Source organism: Mesoplodon bidens, assembly GCF_964165515.1.
Source record: "Mesoplodon bidens genome assembly, chromosome: 10".
NCBI lineage: Eukaryota > Metazoa > Chordata > Mammalia > Artiodactyla > Ziphiidae > Mesoplodon > Mesoplodon bidens.
This window is the reverse complement of record NC_138172.1, coordinates 77393647-77411355: the sequence shown is the minus strand read 5'-3', so window position 1 is coordinate 77411355 and position 17709 is coordinate 77393647. Positions and strand designations below refer to the sequence as shown.

Below are 17709 nucleotides of genomic sequence, written 5' to 3'. Positions count from 1 at the left end.
ATAGTGTAATGGGTTTAAAAATTCATATTCTTAGCACCCAACCAGACCAGGTGAGAGTATCATGAAAGGAGCATTAACACTAAGATAAAGGAAACAGTGGGGCTAAAGCTATTGGGGCTAGGAAAGCCCTGCTGGTGGAGGTGATATTCAAGAAGACACTTGAAGGAGAGAAGTTAGCAGAAGAAATGTATGGCTTGTAGTGGGGGGGGGATAGGGGTGGGAGGGTGAGATCGGTCAAGTAGAGAACATTCTGAGCAGATAGAAGAGCTCATGAAAATGCTGAGATGTATAAAAGAGTGTGTGTTTTCAGTATACCTGGGATATATGTTTGGAGGGAGAAAGGGCTAGCAATGTCATTATAGAGCTGGAAAGAGGGTAAAACGCCTTGTAAACTTTGTTAAGGATAGGAAGCCAATGAAAAGTTTTAAACATGGAAATAAAATCACTAGATTTGTGTTTCCCAGAGGCTTCCTTAATCACCCCCATACAAATCATCCCTTAAAGTGAATTACCCTACGGACTTTCACTATCTCAGTCTATATTGGATCTTCACCTACTTTTATTTGCAGGAGGTGATTCTATGTACTAGGTGAATTTTGGCTCTAGTCTCTGCTGATCAAGGAATAGAGAGGGAGGTCTATTGACTGTTTGCTTCAAGAACTGGTTGCATAATTCAAAGACTCATGTACCACAATGTTCATTGCAGCTCTATTTACAATAGCCAGGACATGGAAGCAACCTAAGTGTCCATCGACAGATGAATGGATAAAGAAGATGTGGTACATATATACAATGGAATATTACTCAACCATAAAAAGAAATGAAATTGAGTTATTTGTAGTGAGGTAGATGGACCTACAGTCTGTCATACAGAGTGAAGTAAGTCAGAAAGAGAAAAACAAATACCGTATGCTAACACATATATATGGAATCTATAAAAAAAATTGTTCTGAAGAACCTAGGGGCAGGATAGGAATAAAGACACAGATGTAGAGAATGGACTTGAGGATGCAGGGAGAGGGAAGGGTAAGCTGGGATGAAGTGAGAGAGTGGCATGGACATATATACGCTACCAAATGTAAAATAGATAGCTAGTGGGAAGCAGCTGCATAATGCAGGGAGATCAGCTCGGTGCTTTGTGACCCCCTAGAGGGGTGAGATAGGGAGCATGGGAGGGAGACGCAAGAGGGATGGGGTATGGAGATATATGTATACATATAGCTGATTCACTTTATTATACAGCAGAAACTAACACAACATTGTAAAGCAATTATACTCCAATAAACATGTTAAAAAAAAAAAGAAGTGGTTGCTTCTTTTGAAAAGCGTTTTCTCTGTTTATAGCATCAATCCCAAAGAATATCTTTTTAAAACTGCATGAGAAACTTTATGTCATGGTGAAAGGGAAAATGGGGACTTTCAACCTATATCGATTCACTGGACAACTGACTGAAGAATTACACGAACAGCTGGAGAATTTAGGCCCTCATGGGACCATGGACCTGAACAACTTAGTGAGGTAAATAGATGCCTTATTATTTAATTTTGTTTTTTATTTTTTTGGAATAAAAAAAATTTGAAGCCTATACATTGGACTTCACAAATTTTCTAGTGGATTAATGAAGTCTAGCTAGCTAGGTGATTAAAAGATGCTATTAGTCTTTTAAATTCTGATTAATGGGCAGTTTTCAGTTAGCACTTCAATTTGAAGGTAAGTAAATAGGCCAATAGAATCATTTTAACACGTTTACAATAATTTCTCCCTAGTCATTGCTTACAATTTTGTATGCGCTACATGGATTTTCCTCATATAATTGTCATGCATCCATCAGAATTTTGATAAAACATTCAGTGCAATTTGTGATCATTAGAAGAAGAAGACATTGAGAGGAGAGGGAAGAGGATAGAATCAGAAAGTAGATGACAAGGGTCCAGGAGGTGTCTGTGAGACTTGACAAGGTGGCTGAGGAAAAGCCACCCTGAGCCTCGGGACTGAGCCCAGGTCCTCTGAGAGGGGAGGTACTGAGAGGCAAGCGGGACAGGAGAGGGCAGTGGGGGGAACCACGTAGCACTCAGCCATGTTCTGGACCTTTCTGGCAAACGTGAGGGCTTAGCAGGGAGCTGTGAGAAGAATTCCCCGCACGCGCAGGGCGATTTGGTAAATCGAAGTTACCCATGAGGCACTTTTCCATCTCAGTGGGATGCTGGAGGCATGACCAACCATCCAGACTCAAAAACACAGCAACATCGAATAGTTTGTTAGGGTTCCAGAAAGAGAGGAAAAGTAAAAACAAAAACAAGCAACCAATCACCCAAACTTTTAACATGCGCAACATCTACAACAAAACAAAGCACATTCTTGAATGACTTTGAAACTTTGAGGGAAAGGAGATCCTGAGAAATTTCTGTGAGGAAAGGATGGTGAATAAAAATGGAATAAACAGTACTTAGTGTTACTAACCCGGGGCATATTAACAATCTCTGATATTCCTTTATTTAAGGACCCCGCAGAAATAATTTTATTCACCTGAGGGAAAACTTGCTGATGATAGATACTATATTTCAGTCTTTCGGTATAGTTCAAAGTTATAGGATCCTGGGAGATACTAGGAATTTGGTGACTAATATTGCCCTTGGTTCTTTGTTTAGTTATTTTTGGCTGCTGTCTAAAGGTACGAACTGTATCTCAGTTATTGTTATTATTTGCTAAATAAATGCTTGTTGAAATCATATTGAATCGATCTCTTTCTGTGTGTCATCTCACATTTGTCAGGATCTAACAATACTTGCTTAGAAAGCATTTGAAAATCTTCAGATGAATAAGACCACAATTTCAGTTACCCCAAGTTATCTTGAGCACAGGAAGCAAATATTAAAATCTCTTAAGAATGACTTCCCCCCCAAAAAATATATCACATATGATTGTCTACCCCTAATATATAGCTATTCAATAATGCCTTCTTTTGTAACCTATGCCTTCTGTGGTCATTGGCTCTGACGTTTTATGTGTTTCTATCTTTGTAGGCATCTCCTTTACCCGGTCACAGTGAACGTGCTCTTTAAAAAAGGTCTGTTTCCCACAAATGAGAGGAAAATCAGGGAGTTCCATCAGCACTTTCAAGCTTATGATGAAGGTTTCGAATATGGGTCCCAGTTGCCAGAATGTCTCCTCAGGTAGAGAGTTGTTTCCTATGTTAATTCCCCGATCAAGCTCTTCTCAGCTATTCATATATTTCTCTCCTTTGTTCTAAGTAGCTATAACAGCAGTTTAAGTGGAAGAGACAGAAGCTATTTCTTATGACCAGTTTGGAGGGGTGTGTGTGTGTGTGTGTGTGTGTGTGTGTGTGTGAGTGAATTGAGGGAGGAACTGAAGAAGAGAGATGGATTATTTCCTTTTATTCTCATTTTGAGGAATAAAAACAAAAGGAGAGGGGAGAATATGAGAATGAAATGAAGAATCTATTTTGAGGCCTTTTATGCCATTTACAACTTATTATTATCACAGTCATTGCTACATCATCAAGTGTGACCCGTGTCAGAATCCAACGTCCTTATTCTCCCTGAGGCAGAAGTAGGTGTGGTCAAATGTATTTCTCACAGTTGGCTCAGATAAAAGTCTATAAAATGGTTTGATTTCAAAGTAACACATGATTTTTTAGTTTCTTGGCAGTTGGTCTGAAATGATGACTGGTCAGAAAAGATTAAAAAGCTTTTAGTCAGTTTGCTTTACCTCACTTAACCTAGCAACGTGTCCCTGTCCTAGACTTTGATCCTGCTGTGACTGACAACAGCCAGAGCAAACTTAGACCAAGCAAATCATGAGCCCTGTTTTCTCTCTCTCTCTTTTTTTTTTTAAATAAATTTATTTATTTATCTTAGGCTGTGTTGGGTCGTCGTTGCTGTGCATGGGCTTTCTCTGGTTGCAGTGAGCAGGGGCTACTCTTTGTTGGGGTGCGTGGGCTTCTCATTGCAGTGGATTCTCTTGTTGTGGAGCATGGGCTGTAGGCACCTGGGCTTCAGTAGTTGTGGCACGTGGGCTCAGTAGTTGTGGCACACGGGCTTAGTTGCTCTGAGGCATGTGGGATCTTCCCGGACCAGGGCTCGAACCCATGTCCCCTGCATTGACAGGTGGATCCTTAACTGCTGTGCCACCAGGGAAGTCCCCGAGCCGTGTTTTCTTATTCAATGCTGGCCCTTTAGGAATGCAAATGTTTATTTGCAAAAGATACTAAAATGTGGCTGCCTTGCTCCCTCAATTTTCCTTGTGGACTAATAAGTCTGAAGGTAGACTTCTCATGAAGTTCCAGCTGAAAATGAAGAAGACATTTGGAGAAATAATTAAAATTCCATAGACATAGTCCCTTTTCTGCTGTGACCTGTTACTCCTAGAGTGCTTTCAAATTAATTTATCCACATATTTTTTCTCACCTAGAAACTGGTCAAAATCCAAAAAGTGGCTTCTAGCACTTTTTGAGAAAAACATTCCAGATATAAAAACATGCAAATCTGCAAAAGATAATTCCCCGGTAAGTATTCCTTAGCTTTTTTTGCTAAAATACCTGAGATGAAAACAGTCATAAACTACGATTGTTAAAAAAATATTTTTGCTAAAAATCATGAGATGTGTTACATAGATACCATTTTTGTGCCCTATTTTACATAAGAAAAAATTGAGGCTACAGACAACAAAATAACACAACAGTCTGAGGGTTTTTTTTTTTTAATGATTTATCGATTATACAGCTGGTTGTGTCAACAGTCACAGGTGGGAGTTATGGCAAATTAGGCAAAGATAAGAAAGCTCGACAAAGTTGACTTTTTTCTTGAGGCCACCACGACTAATTGTTTCTTTCTTCAAATGCAACCAGGTAGTGTGATATAATTTAAAAAGCAACACACTGGGAGTCACTGTCCTAAGTGTCCTAGATCTGTGGTTCTCTACACGTGGTCCCTAGACCAATGGTACCAACGTCGCCTGGGAAACCACTTGGCAAAACGCTGGGAGCCCAGCCATCTGGGGTTTTATACACCTTCCAGATGGTTCTGATGCTTGCTAATGAATGGTTCTCAGCCGTGGCCGCTCATTAGAATCTCTGAAAACTTTTGAAAACTACCTGACTCTCCAGACTCACCCTCTGGAGATTCCTTTTGGCCTGGACTGCCTGGGCTCAAATCCAGTCACCATTGTGTGACCTTGGGCATGGTACCTAACCTCTTGGCCTCAGTTTTGTCATTCAGTGAGTTAATATTTGTAAAGCACTTGAAACATAGTAAAGACCATGTAAGAGTTTATCATTGTTATCATGGAAGAAATTATTTCATATCTTTTAGCATTGAAAGATGATATCAAACATTTTTGTTTGTTTGTGTTTAGTTTTGATAGCAAGTGTTATCACAAACAACTCTGCTTAACACTGGAGAGGAAGATTACCTTAGAAAAAAAGGAATGTGCAAATGTTTGGGGATCTCCCTCCGGAATAAAGGGAATAGAAAGCTAGACTGGAATGCCCTTCACTGACAAACTATGTTTCAGCTAAATAATCTATTTTATAAATGGATCCAGACAAACACATTTTTGTTTGCATTATTTTCCAGGATTTAGAGGTAAAGCCATGTGTGTATAAAAGCTGTATCCAAATAGATCTGTAATCTATGAGCCTAGAAAACAGGGGTTTTAATGCCCCAGTTAAAACTCCCCACTGACAATACTTCTAGAATAGCATTTATTTTTCTTACTCTGAAGAAATGAGGCACTTTAATCATAGGTACTCGAACTCCCGCTTTGAATAAAGACAAATTTTGACCTCTGCTGACGCTAATTCAATGTTTATGACCAGGATAGAATTCAGTTTGAACACTCACGAACTGCGTAACTTCATTTTTAAAAAAATCATATAATGTCTCTTCTCAGACCACAGTGGAATTAAACTAGAAATCAATAACAGAAAGATAACTGGAAAATCCCAAAATATATGGAGATTAAACAACACATTTCTAAATAACACATGGATCAAAGAAGAACTCTCATGAGAAATTAAAATATTTTGAAACAAACTAAAATGAAAAAATAACCTATCAAAATTGTGGGAGGTAGTGAAAGCAATGCTTAGAAGGAAATTTATAGCTGGAGGTTGAGGCAATCAGCAGTGGCCAATGATTTAATCAATCATGGCTATGTATGAAGCTTTCATAAAAACCCAAAAGGACGGGGTTCAGAGAGCTTCTATGTTGATGAACACTTGGAGATTTGGGGAGAGTTGCATGCTTCAAGCAAGCACAAAAGTTCCTTGGCCTTTACCCCTACCTTGCCTTACACACCTCTTTCAGCTGCATGTTCATCTGTAGGCTTTATCGCATACGTTTATAATAAACCAGTAATCTAATAAGTAAAATGTTTCAGTTCTGTGAGCAGCTCTAGCAAATTAATCAAATCTGAGGAGGGGCTTCATGGGAACCTCTGATTTATATAGCCAGTCAGTTAAAAGTACAGGTAACAACTTGGACTTACAACTGGCACCTGAAATCCGAGGAGGGGGTCTGTGTAACTTCTAATCATTAGCCAGTTAGTCAGAAGCACAGGCAATAACCTGGGCTTGCAACTGACATCTGAAGAGCAGGGCACAGTCTTGTGGGACTAAACCCTTAGCCTGTGGAACATGATGCTATCTTTGGGTATATAGTGTTATAATTGAGCTGAATTATAAGACACCCAGATGATGAACCAAGCATTGTGGTGTGTAGAACCCCCCTCACACACATTGGAAATTGGTACCAGAACCCCTTTAGCAAGGATGTCCCCTCCCACCACTCTTTTTTAACATAGTACTGGAAGTCCTTGCTAATGCAATAAGGCAAGAAAAGGAAATAAAAATTATACAGATTGAAAGGGAAGACATAAAACTGTCTTTGCTTGCAAATGATGTGAACATATGTAGAGAAAATCCAAAAGAATCAACCAAAAAACTACTGGAACTAATGAGTGATTTTAGCAAGGTTGTAGGATACCAAGTTAATACACAAAAGTTAATTGCTTTCCTACATGCCAACAATGAATAAGTGGAATGTGAAATTAAAAACACAATACCCTTTACATTAGCATTCCCCAAAATGAAATACTTAACATATATATAAAACAAAACAAGATCTATATGAGGAAAACTGCACAACTACAAAACTCTGAGGAACAAAGTCAAAGAACTAAATAAATGGGGATATATTCCATGTTCATGGATAGGAAGACAATATTGTCAAGATGTCAGTTCTTCCCAACCTGATGTATAGATTCAATGCAATCCCCAGTAAAAAAAAAAACCCAGCAAGTTATAACATTTTATGGATTCTAAAATTTATATGCAGAGGCAGAAGACCCAGAATCACCAACACAATGTTGAAGGAAAAGAACAAAGTTCTTCAAAGAAGTGATGCTATCCAACTTCAAGATTTACTGTAAAGCTTCTGTAATCAAGATAATGTGGTGCTGGCAAAAGAATAGACAAATAAATTAATGGAACAGAATAGAGAGCCCAGAAAGAGACCCCATTAAATATAGTCAACTGATCTTTGACAAAGGAGCAAAGGCAATATAATGAAACAAAGATAGACTTTTCAACAAATAGTGCAGAAACAACTGGACATTCACATGCAAAAAACTTAGTTGATCTTGGGTGTGGTGATGCCTACTTAGATACAACACTAAAGACACAATTCATAAAAGAAACTATTAAGCTGGATTTCATTAAAATTAAACTGCTCTGTGAAAAGACAATATCAGGAGAATTAGAAGACAAGTCACAAACTGAGAGAGAGTATTGGCAAAATAAAGGACTATTATCCAAAATATACAAAGAACACTTAAATCTCAACATAGGAAAACAAACAACCCAATGGAAAAACAGACCAAAAATAGACCTTAAGAGACACCTCACCCAAGAAGATATATAGATGGCAAATAAGCATATGAGAAGATGCTCCACATCACATGTCATCAGGGAAATGCAAATTAAAACAATGAGATACCACTACTCACCTATTAGAATGGCCAGAATCTGGAACACAGACAATACCAAATGCTGACAAGTTTGTAGAACAATAGGAACTCTCATTCATTGCTGGTGGGAATGAAAAATGGTATAGACTTTTTGGAGGTTTCTTACAAAATGAAACATACTCTTACCATACAGTCCAGCAATTGTGCTCCTTGTATTTGCCCAAATGGTTTGAAAATTTACACCCACACGAAAACCTACATATGGATGTTTATAACAGCTTTATTCATAATTGCCAAAACTTGGATGCAACCAAGATGCCCTTCAGTAGGTAAATGGGTAAATAAGCTATGGTACATCCAAAGAATAGAGTATTAGCACTAAAAAGAAATGAGCTATCAAGCCATGAAAAGACATGGAGGAACCATAAATGCCTATTACTAAGTGAAAGAAGCCAATATGAGAAGGCTACATACTGTATGACTCCAACTATGTGAAATTTTGGAAAAGGCAAAACTATGAAGAAAGTAAAAAGATCAGTGGTTGTTAGGGGGTGGGGAGAGATGAATAGGCAGAGCATAGAGAATTTTTTAGGGCTACGAAAATACTCTGTATGATATTATAATGATAATAGATATCATTATGCATTTGTCCAAACCCATACACCAAGAGTAAATCCTAAGGTAAACTACGCACTTTAGATGACTATGATGTATCAAAGTCATTTCTTCCTTGGTCAAAAATGTCCCATTCTGGCGAGTGATGTTGATAATGAGGAAGGCTATGCTTGGGTGGGGCTAAGGGTTATATGGGAAATCTCTGTACTTTCCTCTCAATTTTCTTGTAAACCTAAAACTGCTCTAAAAAATAAAGTCTTTAAAAAATTAAGCCAGGGCTTCCCTGGTGGTGCAGTGGTTGAGAGTCCGCCTGCCGATGAAGGGGACACGGGTTCGTGCCCCAGTCCGGGAAGATCCCACGTGCTGCCGAGCGGCTGGGCCCGTGAGCCATGGCCACTGAGCCTGCGCGTTCAGAGCCTGTGCTCTGCAACAGGAGAGGCCACAACAGTGAGAGGCCCGCGTACCGCAAAAAAAAAAAAATTAAGCCAGGATTTGAACCAATGCAGTAAGAGCGTTGAACCCCGGAGTCCCTACTCCCAATTACTATACTACCAGTAAGTATGTAAATCCCTTAGCATGCCTGAAATCACAAACCTAAGAATGGCAAAAATAGTATCTTTCAGATTAAAGAAAAATGCATGATCTTTGTTTATTAACATCAGTCTTTGTCACATAGCTCTGGTTTGACAATATTTATTTCTTTTAAGCAGACAGTAATGCAGACTCTGCTGGATCTCCTAGAGATGGAAACAAATGAAGAAAAGAGTCCCAATTATGGGCTCTTACTACTTTGGGCTTCTCTGTCCAATGCTGTCCCTGTAAGTATATTCGTAAAGGAAGGGTTGCATTTCTGTCTACTGTACTTTCAGTTTTTCCCTTCATTTTTCTTTATTTTTTTTTAAATTCTTTTCACTTCTTATCATGGGGAAGAAAAAGACTGTAATGGATTTGATCGTGAGATAGAAAAACAAAACTGAATGCCTAAGGAAATCTGACAAGATCACAAAGGAGGCAAAGCAGAGATCTGAAGTGAATTCTGCCCTTTGAAAGGCAGCGTGTAACAGGTGAAGGGAAACATTTGCACTTTGGGGTCAGTTGTGACAACACCTGTGTATGCAGCACTTTCTGTACTTTCCATGTCAGGCAACATGCTTAGTATTGGTGCTGCAAAGATGAGTAAGTCTTGACCCCAGACATTTACTGGGGAGAGAGTAGGTAAACGTATAGTGCAGTTAGAATTGGACTTGAATCCAGATATCCCAGCCATAGCCATAGAATCTCATGGAGGTGACGAACACTCTGAGCCTCCATTTCCTTATTGGTAAAAAAGGGATAATAAAACTCTTAGTTTGGTCCTAGACTTGGGTACTTAATAAATGGTAACGCTCATTTCTCTGCAAGATTGTTGTGAGGATTCAGCGAGATAAGCCCAGCTGCTACCCAGTGATCATGAGTTCTTTGTCGACCCCTGAACCCATTCTCCTTCTATGCACCATTCCTGTTTGCATTGCTTGGCATCGTGGTCCTGTAAGCTTCCCCATGAATGGAGCTGGTGACACTGGAACTCACGATACTTCTAAAGAGAGCAGAGATTTTTGAACTGTGTTTTTTTTAAGCTGTTATGAACTAGAATACAGCCATGAGATTTGTCTGGCACTTCATGTTCGATGCACAGCAGTTTCCTGCATCAGGAGGATTTCATATCAGCTTAAGCTGCACTTAAATTATTTGAGAGATTAAAGGGTAAACTTTTTATGTATTTGGTTTCTACTAAATAAGAACTTTCAACCTATCTATAAAGATAAAGGTATTCATTTTTTCTTTTTTCTTCTAACAAATAGAAATAAGATGTGTTAAGTATTATTTGTTTCTCCTTCCTCTTATAAAGATTGTGGAGGGCTTTCTAAGTACTGATATTCTAGTTGTCTTTAACCCATTATAAACGAACTGGGTACAGAGCAGAAATGGAAATTCTGGCTTCTCTGCTCAAATGTGTGTCAGCCACTAAAATACGTATTTCATCTGGCATGGGCAAATAAAAGTAGTCTAACCCTTTCCTCTTCTTTAGGTATCTCTAATATTATTCTCTGATTTTTCCTTATACAATTTTCTTGGAAACTGATTAAGCTAGAGCAAAATTAAAAGGCAAATATCAAAACAACTCCCAAAGCAGCAAAAAAACAGCCACTTCTGTCACAGGATTAATTTTCAACATCTCATTAGAAAGGCCCCCCCCGAAGAAGAAAGGGACACAAAGCCCCATTGATCTGACTCAGGGGGAGTCAGTTTTTTGGAATTTGTTCCTGGCACTGGTGTGAAAGAATTTAAATCAATTGCAGAAAGCAAGTGTCTGATGATCATCAGAAGTTCCATCTTGCTGGCTCTTGTTGGCACTTCTAAGAGGCAGCTGGTGTGTGGGAAGAGACCCTGGACTGGCTTTAGAGTCAGGTCCAAAGGCAGATCCCACGGCTGGGTGACAATGGGCCAAGTGTTTAACTGGGAGCCTCAGTGTCCTTATCTAGAAAATAGCATGAATGTTATCTACCTCATAGGATACTATGAGCATTATATTTTTAAGAAGTGGAAAGTGGCTAACAGTCCCTGGCTCAATAAATGTTAGCTTTCTTTTCTTATAAAAAGTAACACCATGGTTTCAATCAGTCATTTCTTTCAATGGCCCACTAATAATGAACTGCCTTGGCTTCCAAAACTTGACCTCTCAAATGCCCAAGGGTGGGAGTGGCCACTGCTGTCCTGGCTTCTGTGATCTCCCAAGGCAGCCAGGAGAGCTGCCAGAAGCCCTGCCAGGGGCCTGTGCTTTCCTGGTGCCTAGATCATTCTCTTCTCTTCTACTCTGTGCTCTGTCTCTAGGACCACGGAACTCAGACCTCAGGCTTCAGACAGGCTTGGTACAGGACACCAGGAGGCTCTGTTATGAGACCAAAGTCTGGGTGAACTTTGGTGGACTGGCCCCAGATATTAACCATTCTATGGGAAAACCATTTCCAAGTCCCAAGAAATTCCTGGCTGCCAAATGTCCTTTTTTTTTTTTTTTTTTTTTTTGTGGTATGCGGGCCTCTCACTGTTGTGGCCCCTCCCGTTGCAGAGCACAGGCTCGGGACGCGCAGGCCCAGCAGCCATGGCTCACGGGCCCAGCAGCTCCGCGGCATGTGGGATCTTCCCGGACCGGGGCATGAACCCACGTCCCCTGCATCGGCAAGCGGACTCTCAACCACTGCGCCACCAGGGAAGCCCCTGACTTTTTACCTTTTTAATCTGCTTCTCTGAAGCTCTTTCTAAACACTTTCAGTAGTGACTTCCCCCCCTCACTCTCAATTTCCACAGCATTTATTGGTTACTCTTTTATATGCCTTTCTTTTCTTTTTAAAAGAGTAATTTTTTAATTAAAAAGTTTTAACTGGAATATAATATACAATTTTAGAAGAGAAATCTGTTAAGAGGCATCAAACATAGTAACTAACACCGTTGCACAACCATTTATAGTTTAACTGAATTCCTTGAGTTTGCTTTAAAATAAGGTATTACCGAATTTTAGTGAATCTCTAAAACTCTAATTAACCACGTAAAACTCTAAACCCCTCTTTTGTGTAACTGAAAAATCTATGTACTATCACTAAGATATATTTTTCCCCAACGTGAGCTCTTGAGTCTTTAAATAACAAGGTCCTACTGTATACCACAGGGAACTATATTCAATATCCTGTAATAAACCATAATGGAAAAGAATATGTTAAAGAATATATAGGGGCTTCCCTGGTGGCGCAGTGGTTGAGAGTCCGCCTGCCGATGCAGGGGACACTGGTTCGTGCCCCGGTCCGGGAAGATCCCACATGTCGCGGAGCAGTTGGGCCCGTGAGCCATGGCCGCTGAGCCTGCGCGTCTGGAGCCTGTGCTCCGCAACGGGAGAGGCCACAACAGTGAGAGGCCCGCATACAGGAAAAAAAAAAAAAAGAATATATATATATATATATATATATATATATATATATATATATAAACTAAATCACTTTGCTGTAGAGCAGAAATTAACATGTTATAAATCAACTAAGCTTCAATAAAGTAAGTTAAAAAAATGATGGATTGAGTATGGAGTGGTTATTAATTAAATCCAATAATTCAGCACTTCCATCTATAGAGAGTATAGAAGGGACCCACGTGGGGAGACATGTTGAAGAGAGCTTTCTGAGCATGTTTCCTCTGTAAAAATGAACTAGTTGATCTCTAGGGTAAGACTTTCCTAATCTGGAAAATGCCACAGAAAGTGGATCTTGGGATAGAGGCCTCAGTTCTCCCATTCACTTTGTTTATGTAAACAGCACCATGTTTATGCCCACAGTATCAGTTTACTGTCACAAAGGGGAAAACAATGAGTAGTATTGAATTTGGCTTAGTCCAAGCACTTCCTTTCAGACCGTTGCTCTTCCTCTTTTGACCACAGGGGGGAGTATTGGGATCATTTAAAGGTGTTTAACAGTCCCTCACAAGAGACAGAAAGACTTGAGTAACACAAAGTGTTGTCTGAGTCTTTTCAGGATTGGTTTTCCTAAGATGAAATTTCTTTCACAATATGTGTTTACAGAAAGCAGATGAAAGGGAATCCGATCTTCTTTTAATGATTTGATACAAGTTTCCTTTAATGTGTAACCTGAAAATAGAAGCAAAAATATCTACCTGAATTAATGGAAAATTAATTTTTTTAAATTGAAGTATAGTTTATTTACTCTATTGTGTTAGTTTCAGGTGTACAGCATAGTGATTCAGTGTTTTTTCAGCTTATACTTCATTATAGGTTATTACAAGATAATGAGTATAATTTCCTGTGCTGTACAGTACATCCTTGTTGCTTATCTATCTTATACATAGTAGTTTGTATCTGTTAATCCCATACTCCTAATTTATCCTTCCCCCCTTCTCTCTCCCTTTGTTAACCACAATTTTGTTTTCTATATCTGTGAGTCTGTTTTGCTTGTACATTCATTTGTATTATTCTTTAGATTCCACATGTAAGTGGTATACAATATTTGCCTTTTTCTGTCTGACTTATTTCACTAAGCGTACTATTCTCTGGGTCCATCCACATTGCTGCAAATGGCAGTATTTCATTCTTTTTTATGGCTGAGTAATATTCCATTGTATATATGTACCACATTTTCTTAAGCCAATCATCTGTTGATGGACACTTGGGTTGCTTCCATGTCTTGGCTACTATAAGTAGTGCTGCTGTGAACACTGGGGTACATGCATTTTTTTTGAATTAGTATTTTCATTTTTTCTGGATATATACCCAGGAATAAAATTGCTGGACCATATGGTAGTTCTATTTTTAGTTTTTTAAAGAACCTCCATAATGTTTTCCATAGTGGCTGCACCAATTTACATTCCCAGCAACAGTGTACAAGAGTTCCGTTTTCTCCACATCCTCACCAACATTTGTAATCTGTAGACTTTTTGATGATAGCCATTCTGACAGGTGTGAGGTGATACTTCATTGTGGTTTTGATTTGCATTTCTCAAGTAATTAGAGATATTGAGCATCTCTTCATGTGCCTGTTAGCCATCTGTATGTCTTTGATGTTTAGCAGTGTAATTTTATCTTATAATACCACAATGAGGAAAGATGTGAAATAATTTTGTTTGGTCTAGAGTGAGAACTTGCAAACATACTATGTTAAGTAATACCCTATGAACTTGGAAGCACCCTTTTTCAATAAGGTATAAAAGGACCCTAGTTTTGATATAAGTACTCTCATAATTTAGTTGATAAGATTTTAGGTACAGTTCCTGGGGCTTATTTAAAATTACCATGTTTCATTTGCAGAATATATGATTTGCTAATTTATTTGTATTTCAAGGAATTAAATCTTGAAAAATGCCTTTGTTTTGGACTAACATTCTTAAGTGTCATAATTTGTTGCTCCTAAATTTCTAATATGTGCCTATATAATATTTTATGTTGTATATTAGTACAATAAAACACCCTGCTTTTCCCATTTTTTTTTAGTGAAAATAGTTTACTCTATATAAACAATATTGTGAAACTATAGTGGCAGAATAAAATCATAAATTTGACCCCTTAGAGATATGTAACATCTCTTTTGTTCATAAAATCTAGTTGTTTTCAAAGATACTCTTTACTAACATGCTTTTAAATTTAGTTTAAATATCTCCTTGTTTCTTTTAAATGTTTGTGGCTAATACTATGTATGCTTTTGTTCATGTTCAAAGAAGGTTGTATGTTTTGACATATGTTTTTCTTTCTAAGGTTGCATTTTGGACATTTGCATTTGTCCTCTCTCATCCCAATATCCACAGGACCATTATGGAAGGCATATCATCTGTGTTTGGCACAGCAGGTACTAAAACTGAATTAAATTGCATAATTGAAGAGATATCTAATAATGTGTGCTTGTCACACATTATGGGCAAAGTTAAATGCCCATAATTTAATAGAATTTCAAAGTAGTCCAAATTGAACATAATTTGTTATATGCTTCAGGATATAAATTGATTAGGTAGGATCCTAGAATTTAATTACTGTCAAGGATTTTAGAAGTCACCTGGACCAACTCCCTTATTTTCCAAATGATGAAACAGAGGTCGTGACTTGCTTAAATTCCCTATTTAAACATAAGTGTATAATGCACAGGGTTTTTCTTCTAATCTCTTAGCCCCTTGCCTCAATTGAACTACAAGTCATAGTTTTGGAATTCAGGGTTTTCCAGATTTTATGAAAGTAATATGGTGCATATTCCATGTATTGCTTAACAGTATTAATGGGATATGGATGTCAGGTAAGGCTACACCACCAAAGGAATATTTTCAAAGTCACAGTTTTTAGAGGTTTAGTGGGTTAGAACTGCAGGTAGAGATTGCTACCTTGCCCTTTTTGGTCCAGATTTGCACTCATCAATTATCATCAGTTTTAAAAAGCAGAAATAAGCTTGAATGGAGTAGTTTCCACTAGTTTATTCAGCATAAATTGACCTGTTTGGGAGTAGATTTTTTTTTAAAAAAAACCCTTTAATATGTCAAATTATATATTCTGATGTAAAAAAATAATAAATGACTTGGTTTTCTTGGAAGAACACAATATAATAGTAAGACAAAAGACTGTGATGCCAATTAACAATTATCCCTCCTCTCCTTCATGATTGCTGAACATATTTTATTGGATTTTTAAATTTATTTTGACTGCTTCTTATTGAGTTAAGCCAAAAATCAAATTGGCTTGGTCAACATGGATATTGAAGCCACACCGTCTCTGAGCCTTGAGTGTGAATCACCAGACACTAGGTCGTATTTCACAGAAGTGGTGAGCATTAGAATCATTGAGTACCAACAGTGCTAACAAGTTAGATTCTGGAGATACACTGGTGGATGTAAGAGAAGATGACTTGCCTTTATGGAGCTTACATCTACAAAGCTAATGGAAATATGCCTGCCTGCGTGTCTACAAATGACAAAAGGACTATGTTCTTGATCATCACATGCTCTATCTTACCAGAGTCTGCTCCTGACATAGGGTTCTCCAAATTCCTGGTCTTTAAGAAATAAAAAGGTAGTGATGGGGATGGTTGGGATAATATGGGGAGCCTATCTGACCCAAAGGCCACAACAGAAGCCTTACATTCATTGAAATTTCTACTGTGCTTGAATGTTGAACTCTTGAACACAGTTCTAGTGGAGAAAGACAAAACTTTCCCCCTTTTTCTATATTCTTGTTTATTTTTAGAACCTATTGTTCTCCTCTGACAGAAAAATTCTCCTTCAAGTAGTAGTACTGGTGTACTAGCTATACTATATCAGTGCTTTCAGTTTATAAAAGATCAGACGTTTTTGCCATGCTTATACAGAAGCAGTTCAGATCAATTCAAGCATAAGATGTAGCAGCTCAAGAATTTAGATATTGTGAGTGAATGCCACAGATCTTTGGAGGTTGCTATCAAGGGAGATATCCATATGCCCATACAAAGGATCCTGTCAAAGGAAGGACATTAAAGTGCATGAAATAAGAATCAGACTGAGTATGGCATTTCTCCCATTCTTTTGCTCTTTTCTTTTCTTTTTTTTTTTAAAAAGTTAATTTATTTGGCTGCACCAGGTCTTAGTTCCAGCATGCAGGATCTAGTTCCCTGACCAGGGATTGAACCTGGGCCCTCTGCATTGGGAGCGCGGAGTCTTAACAACTGGACCACCAGGGAAGTCCCTCTTATGCTCTTTTCTATTACAAGATTACCTTTTCCTTCTTTGAAGAAGTTTTTAGTGAACTTCTAACTCAGCATCTCTCTAGCCTCAATACTCACCGCTAGAGCCCATCTCGGACACTTTGCCCAACTTCCTTATAAAATAAGTGTGAGGGTAAAAGCTGCTGTTGAATACTTGGTCTTTTGTATCTGGCTTCTTTCACTTAGTCTAATATTATATTTTGTATGTTGATGTTTTAAGTTAGTTGATTTTCAGATGTTAAACCCCCTTGTGTTCCTGAGATAAATTATTAGTTATGGTGTATAATGCATATAAAACATATGACTTTATATATGTTGCTGGGTTCAGTTTGTTAGTACTTTGTTGAGGAATTTTGCATCTATATTAATAAGACATTGATTTATAGTTTTCTTTCTTGTGATATCTTTGTCTGGTTTTGGTATCAGAATAATTTTGACTTTATAGAATGACTTCAGAAGTATTTCCCTCCTCTTTTATTTTTTGGAAGAGTTTGTGAAGGATTGATGTTAATTCTTCTGTAACCATATGGTAGAATTCACCAGTGAAGTGATCTGGTCCAGAAATTTTCTTTTTTGAGAAGTTTTTGATTAATTCAATCTCTCCACTTGTTACAGGTCTGCCCAGATTATCTATTTCTTCTTTTTTAAAATTGAGATATAATTGACATACAATATCCTATTAGTTTTGGATGTACAACATAATGATTTGATATATGTATATATTGTGAAATGGTTACCACAATAAATTTAGTTAACATCCATCACCACACATAGTTACAATTTTTTTCTTGTGATGAGAACTTTTAAGATCTACTATCTCACCAACTTTCAAATATATCATACAGTATTATTAACTATAGT

The 17709-nt window shown here is 38.0% G+C and overlaps 1 protein-coding gene across 2 annotated transcripts in view; it reads left to right on the top strand.

The window, feature by feature from the left end:
• The window catches only part of CYP39A1 (cytochrome P450 family 39 subfamily A member 1), a 68382-nt gene that overhangs the window by 8502 nt on the left and 42171 nt on the right, over nucleotides 1–17709 (top strand). The window contains exons 3-7 of one of the 2 annotated variants that reach the window (XM_081247162.1): nucleotides 1345–1519; nucleotides 3025–3174; nucleotides 4433–4526; nucleotides 9313–9420; nucleotides 14886–14976. In XM_081247162.1, the coding sequence (XP_081103288.1) occupies nucleotides 1345–1519; nucleotides 3025–3174; nucleotides 4433–4526; nucleotides 9313–9420; nucleotides 14886–14976 (618 nt within the window). Of the gene's footprint in view, nucleotides 1–1344; nucleotides 1520–3024; nucleotides 3175–4432; nucleotides 4527–9309; nucleotides 9421–14885; nucleotides 14977–17709 lie in introns of both variants that reach the window. The other variant, XM_081247161.1, reaches the window with a different exon arrangement.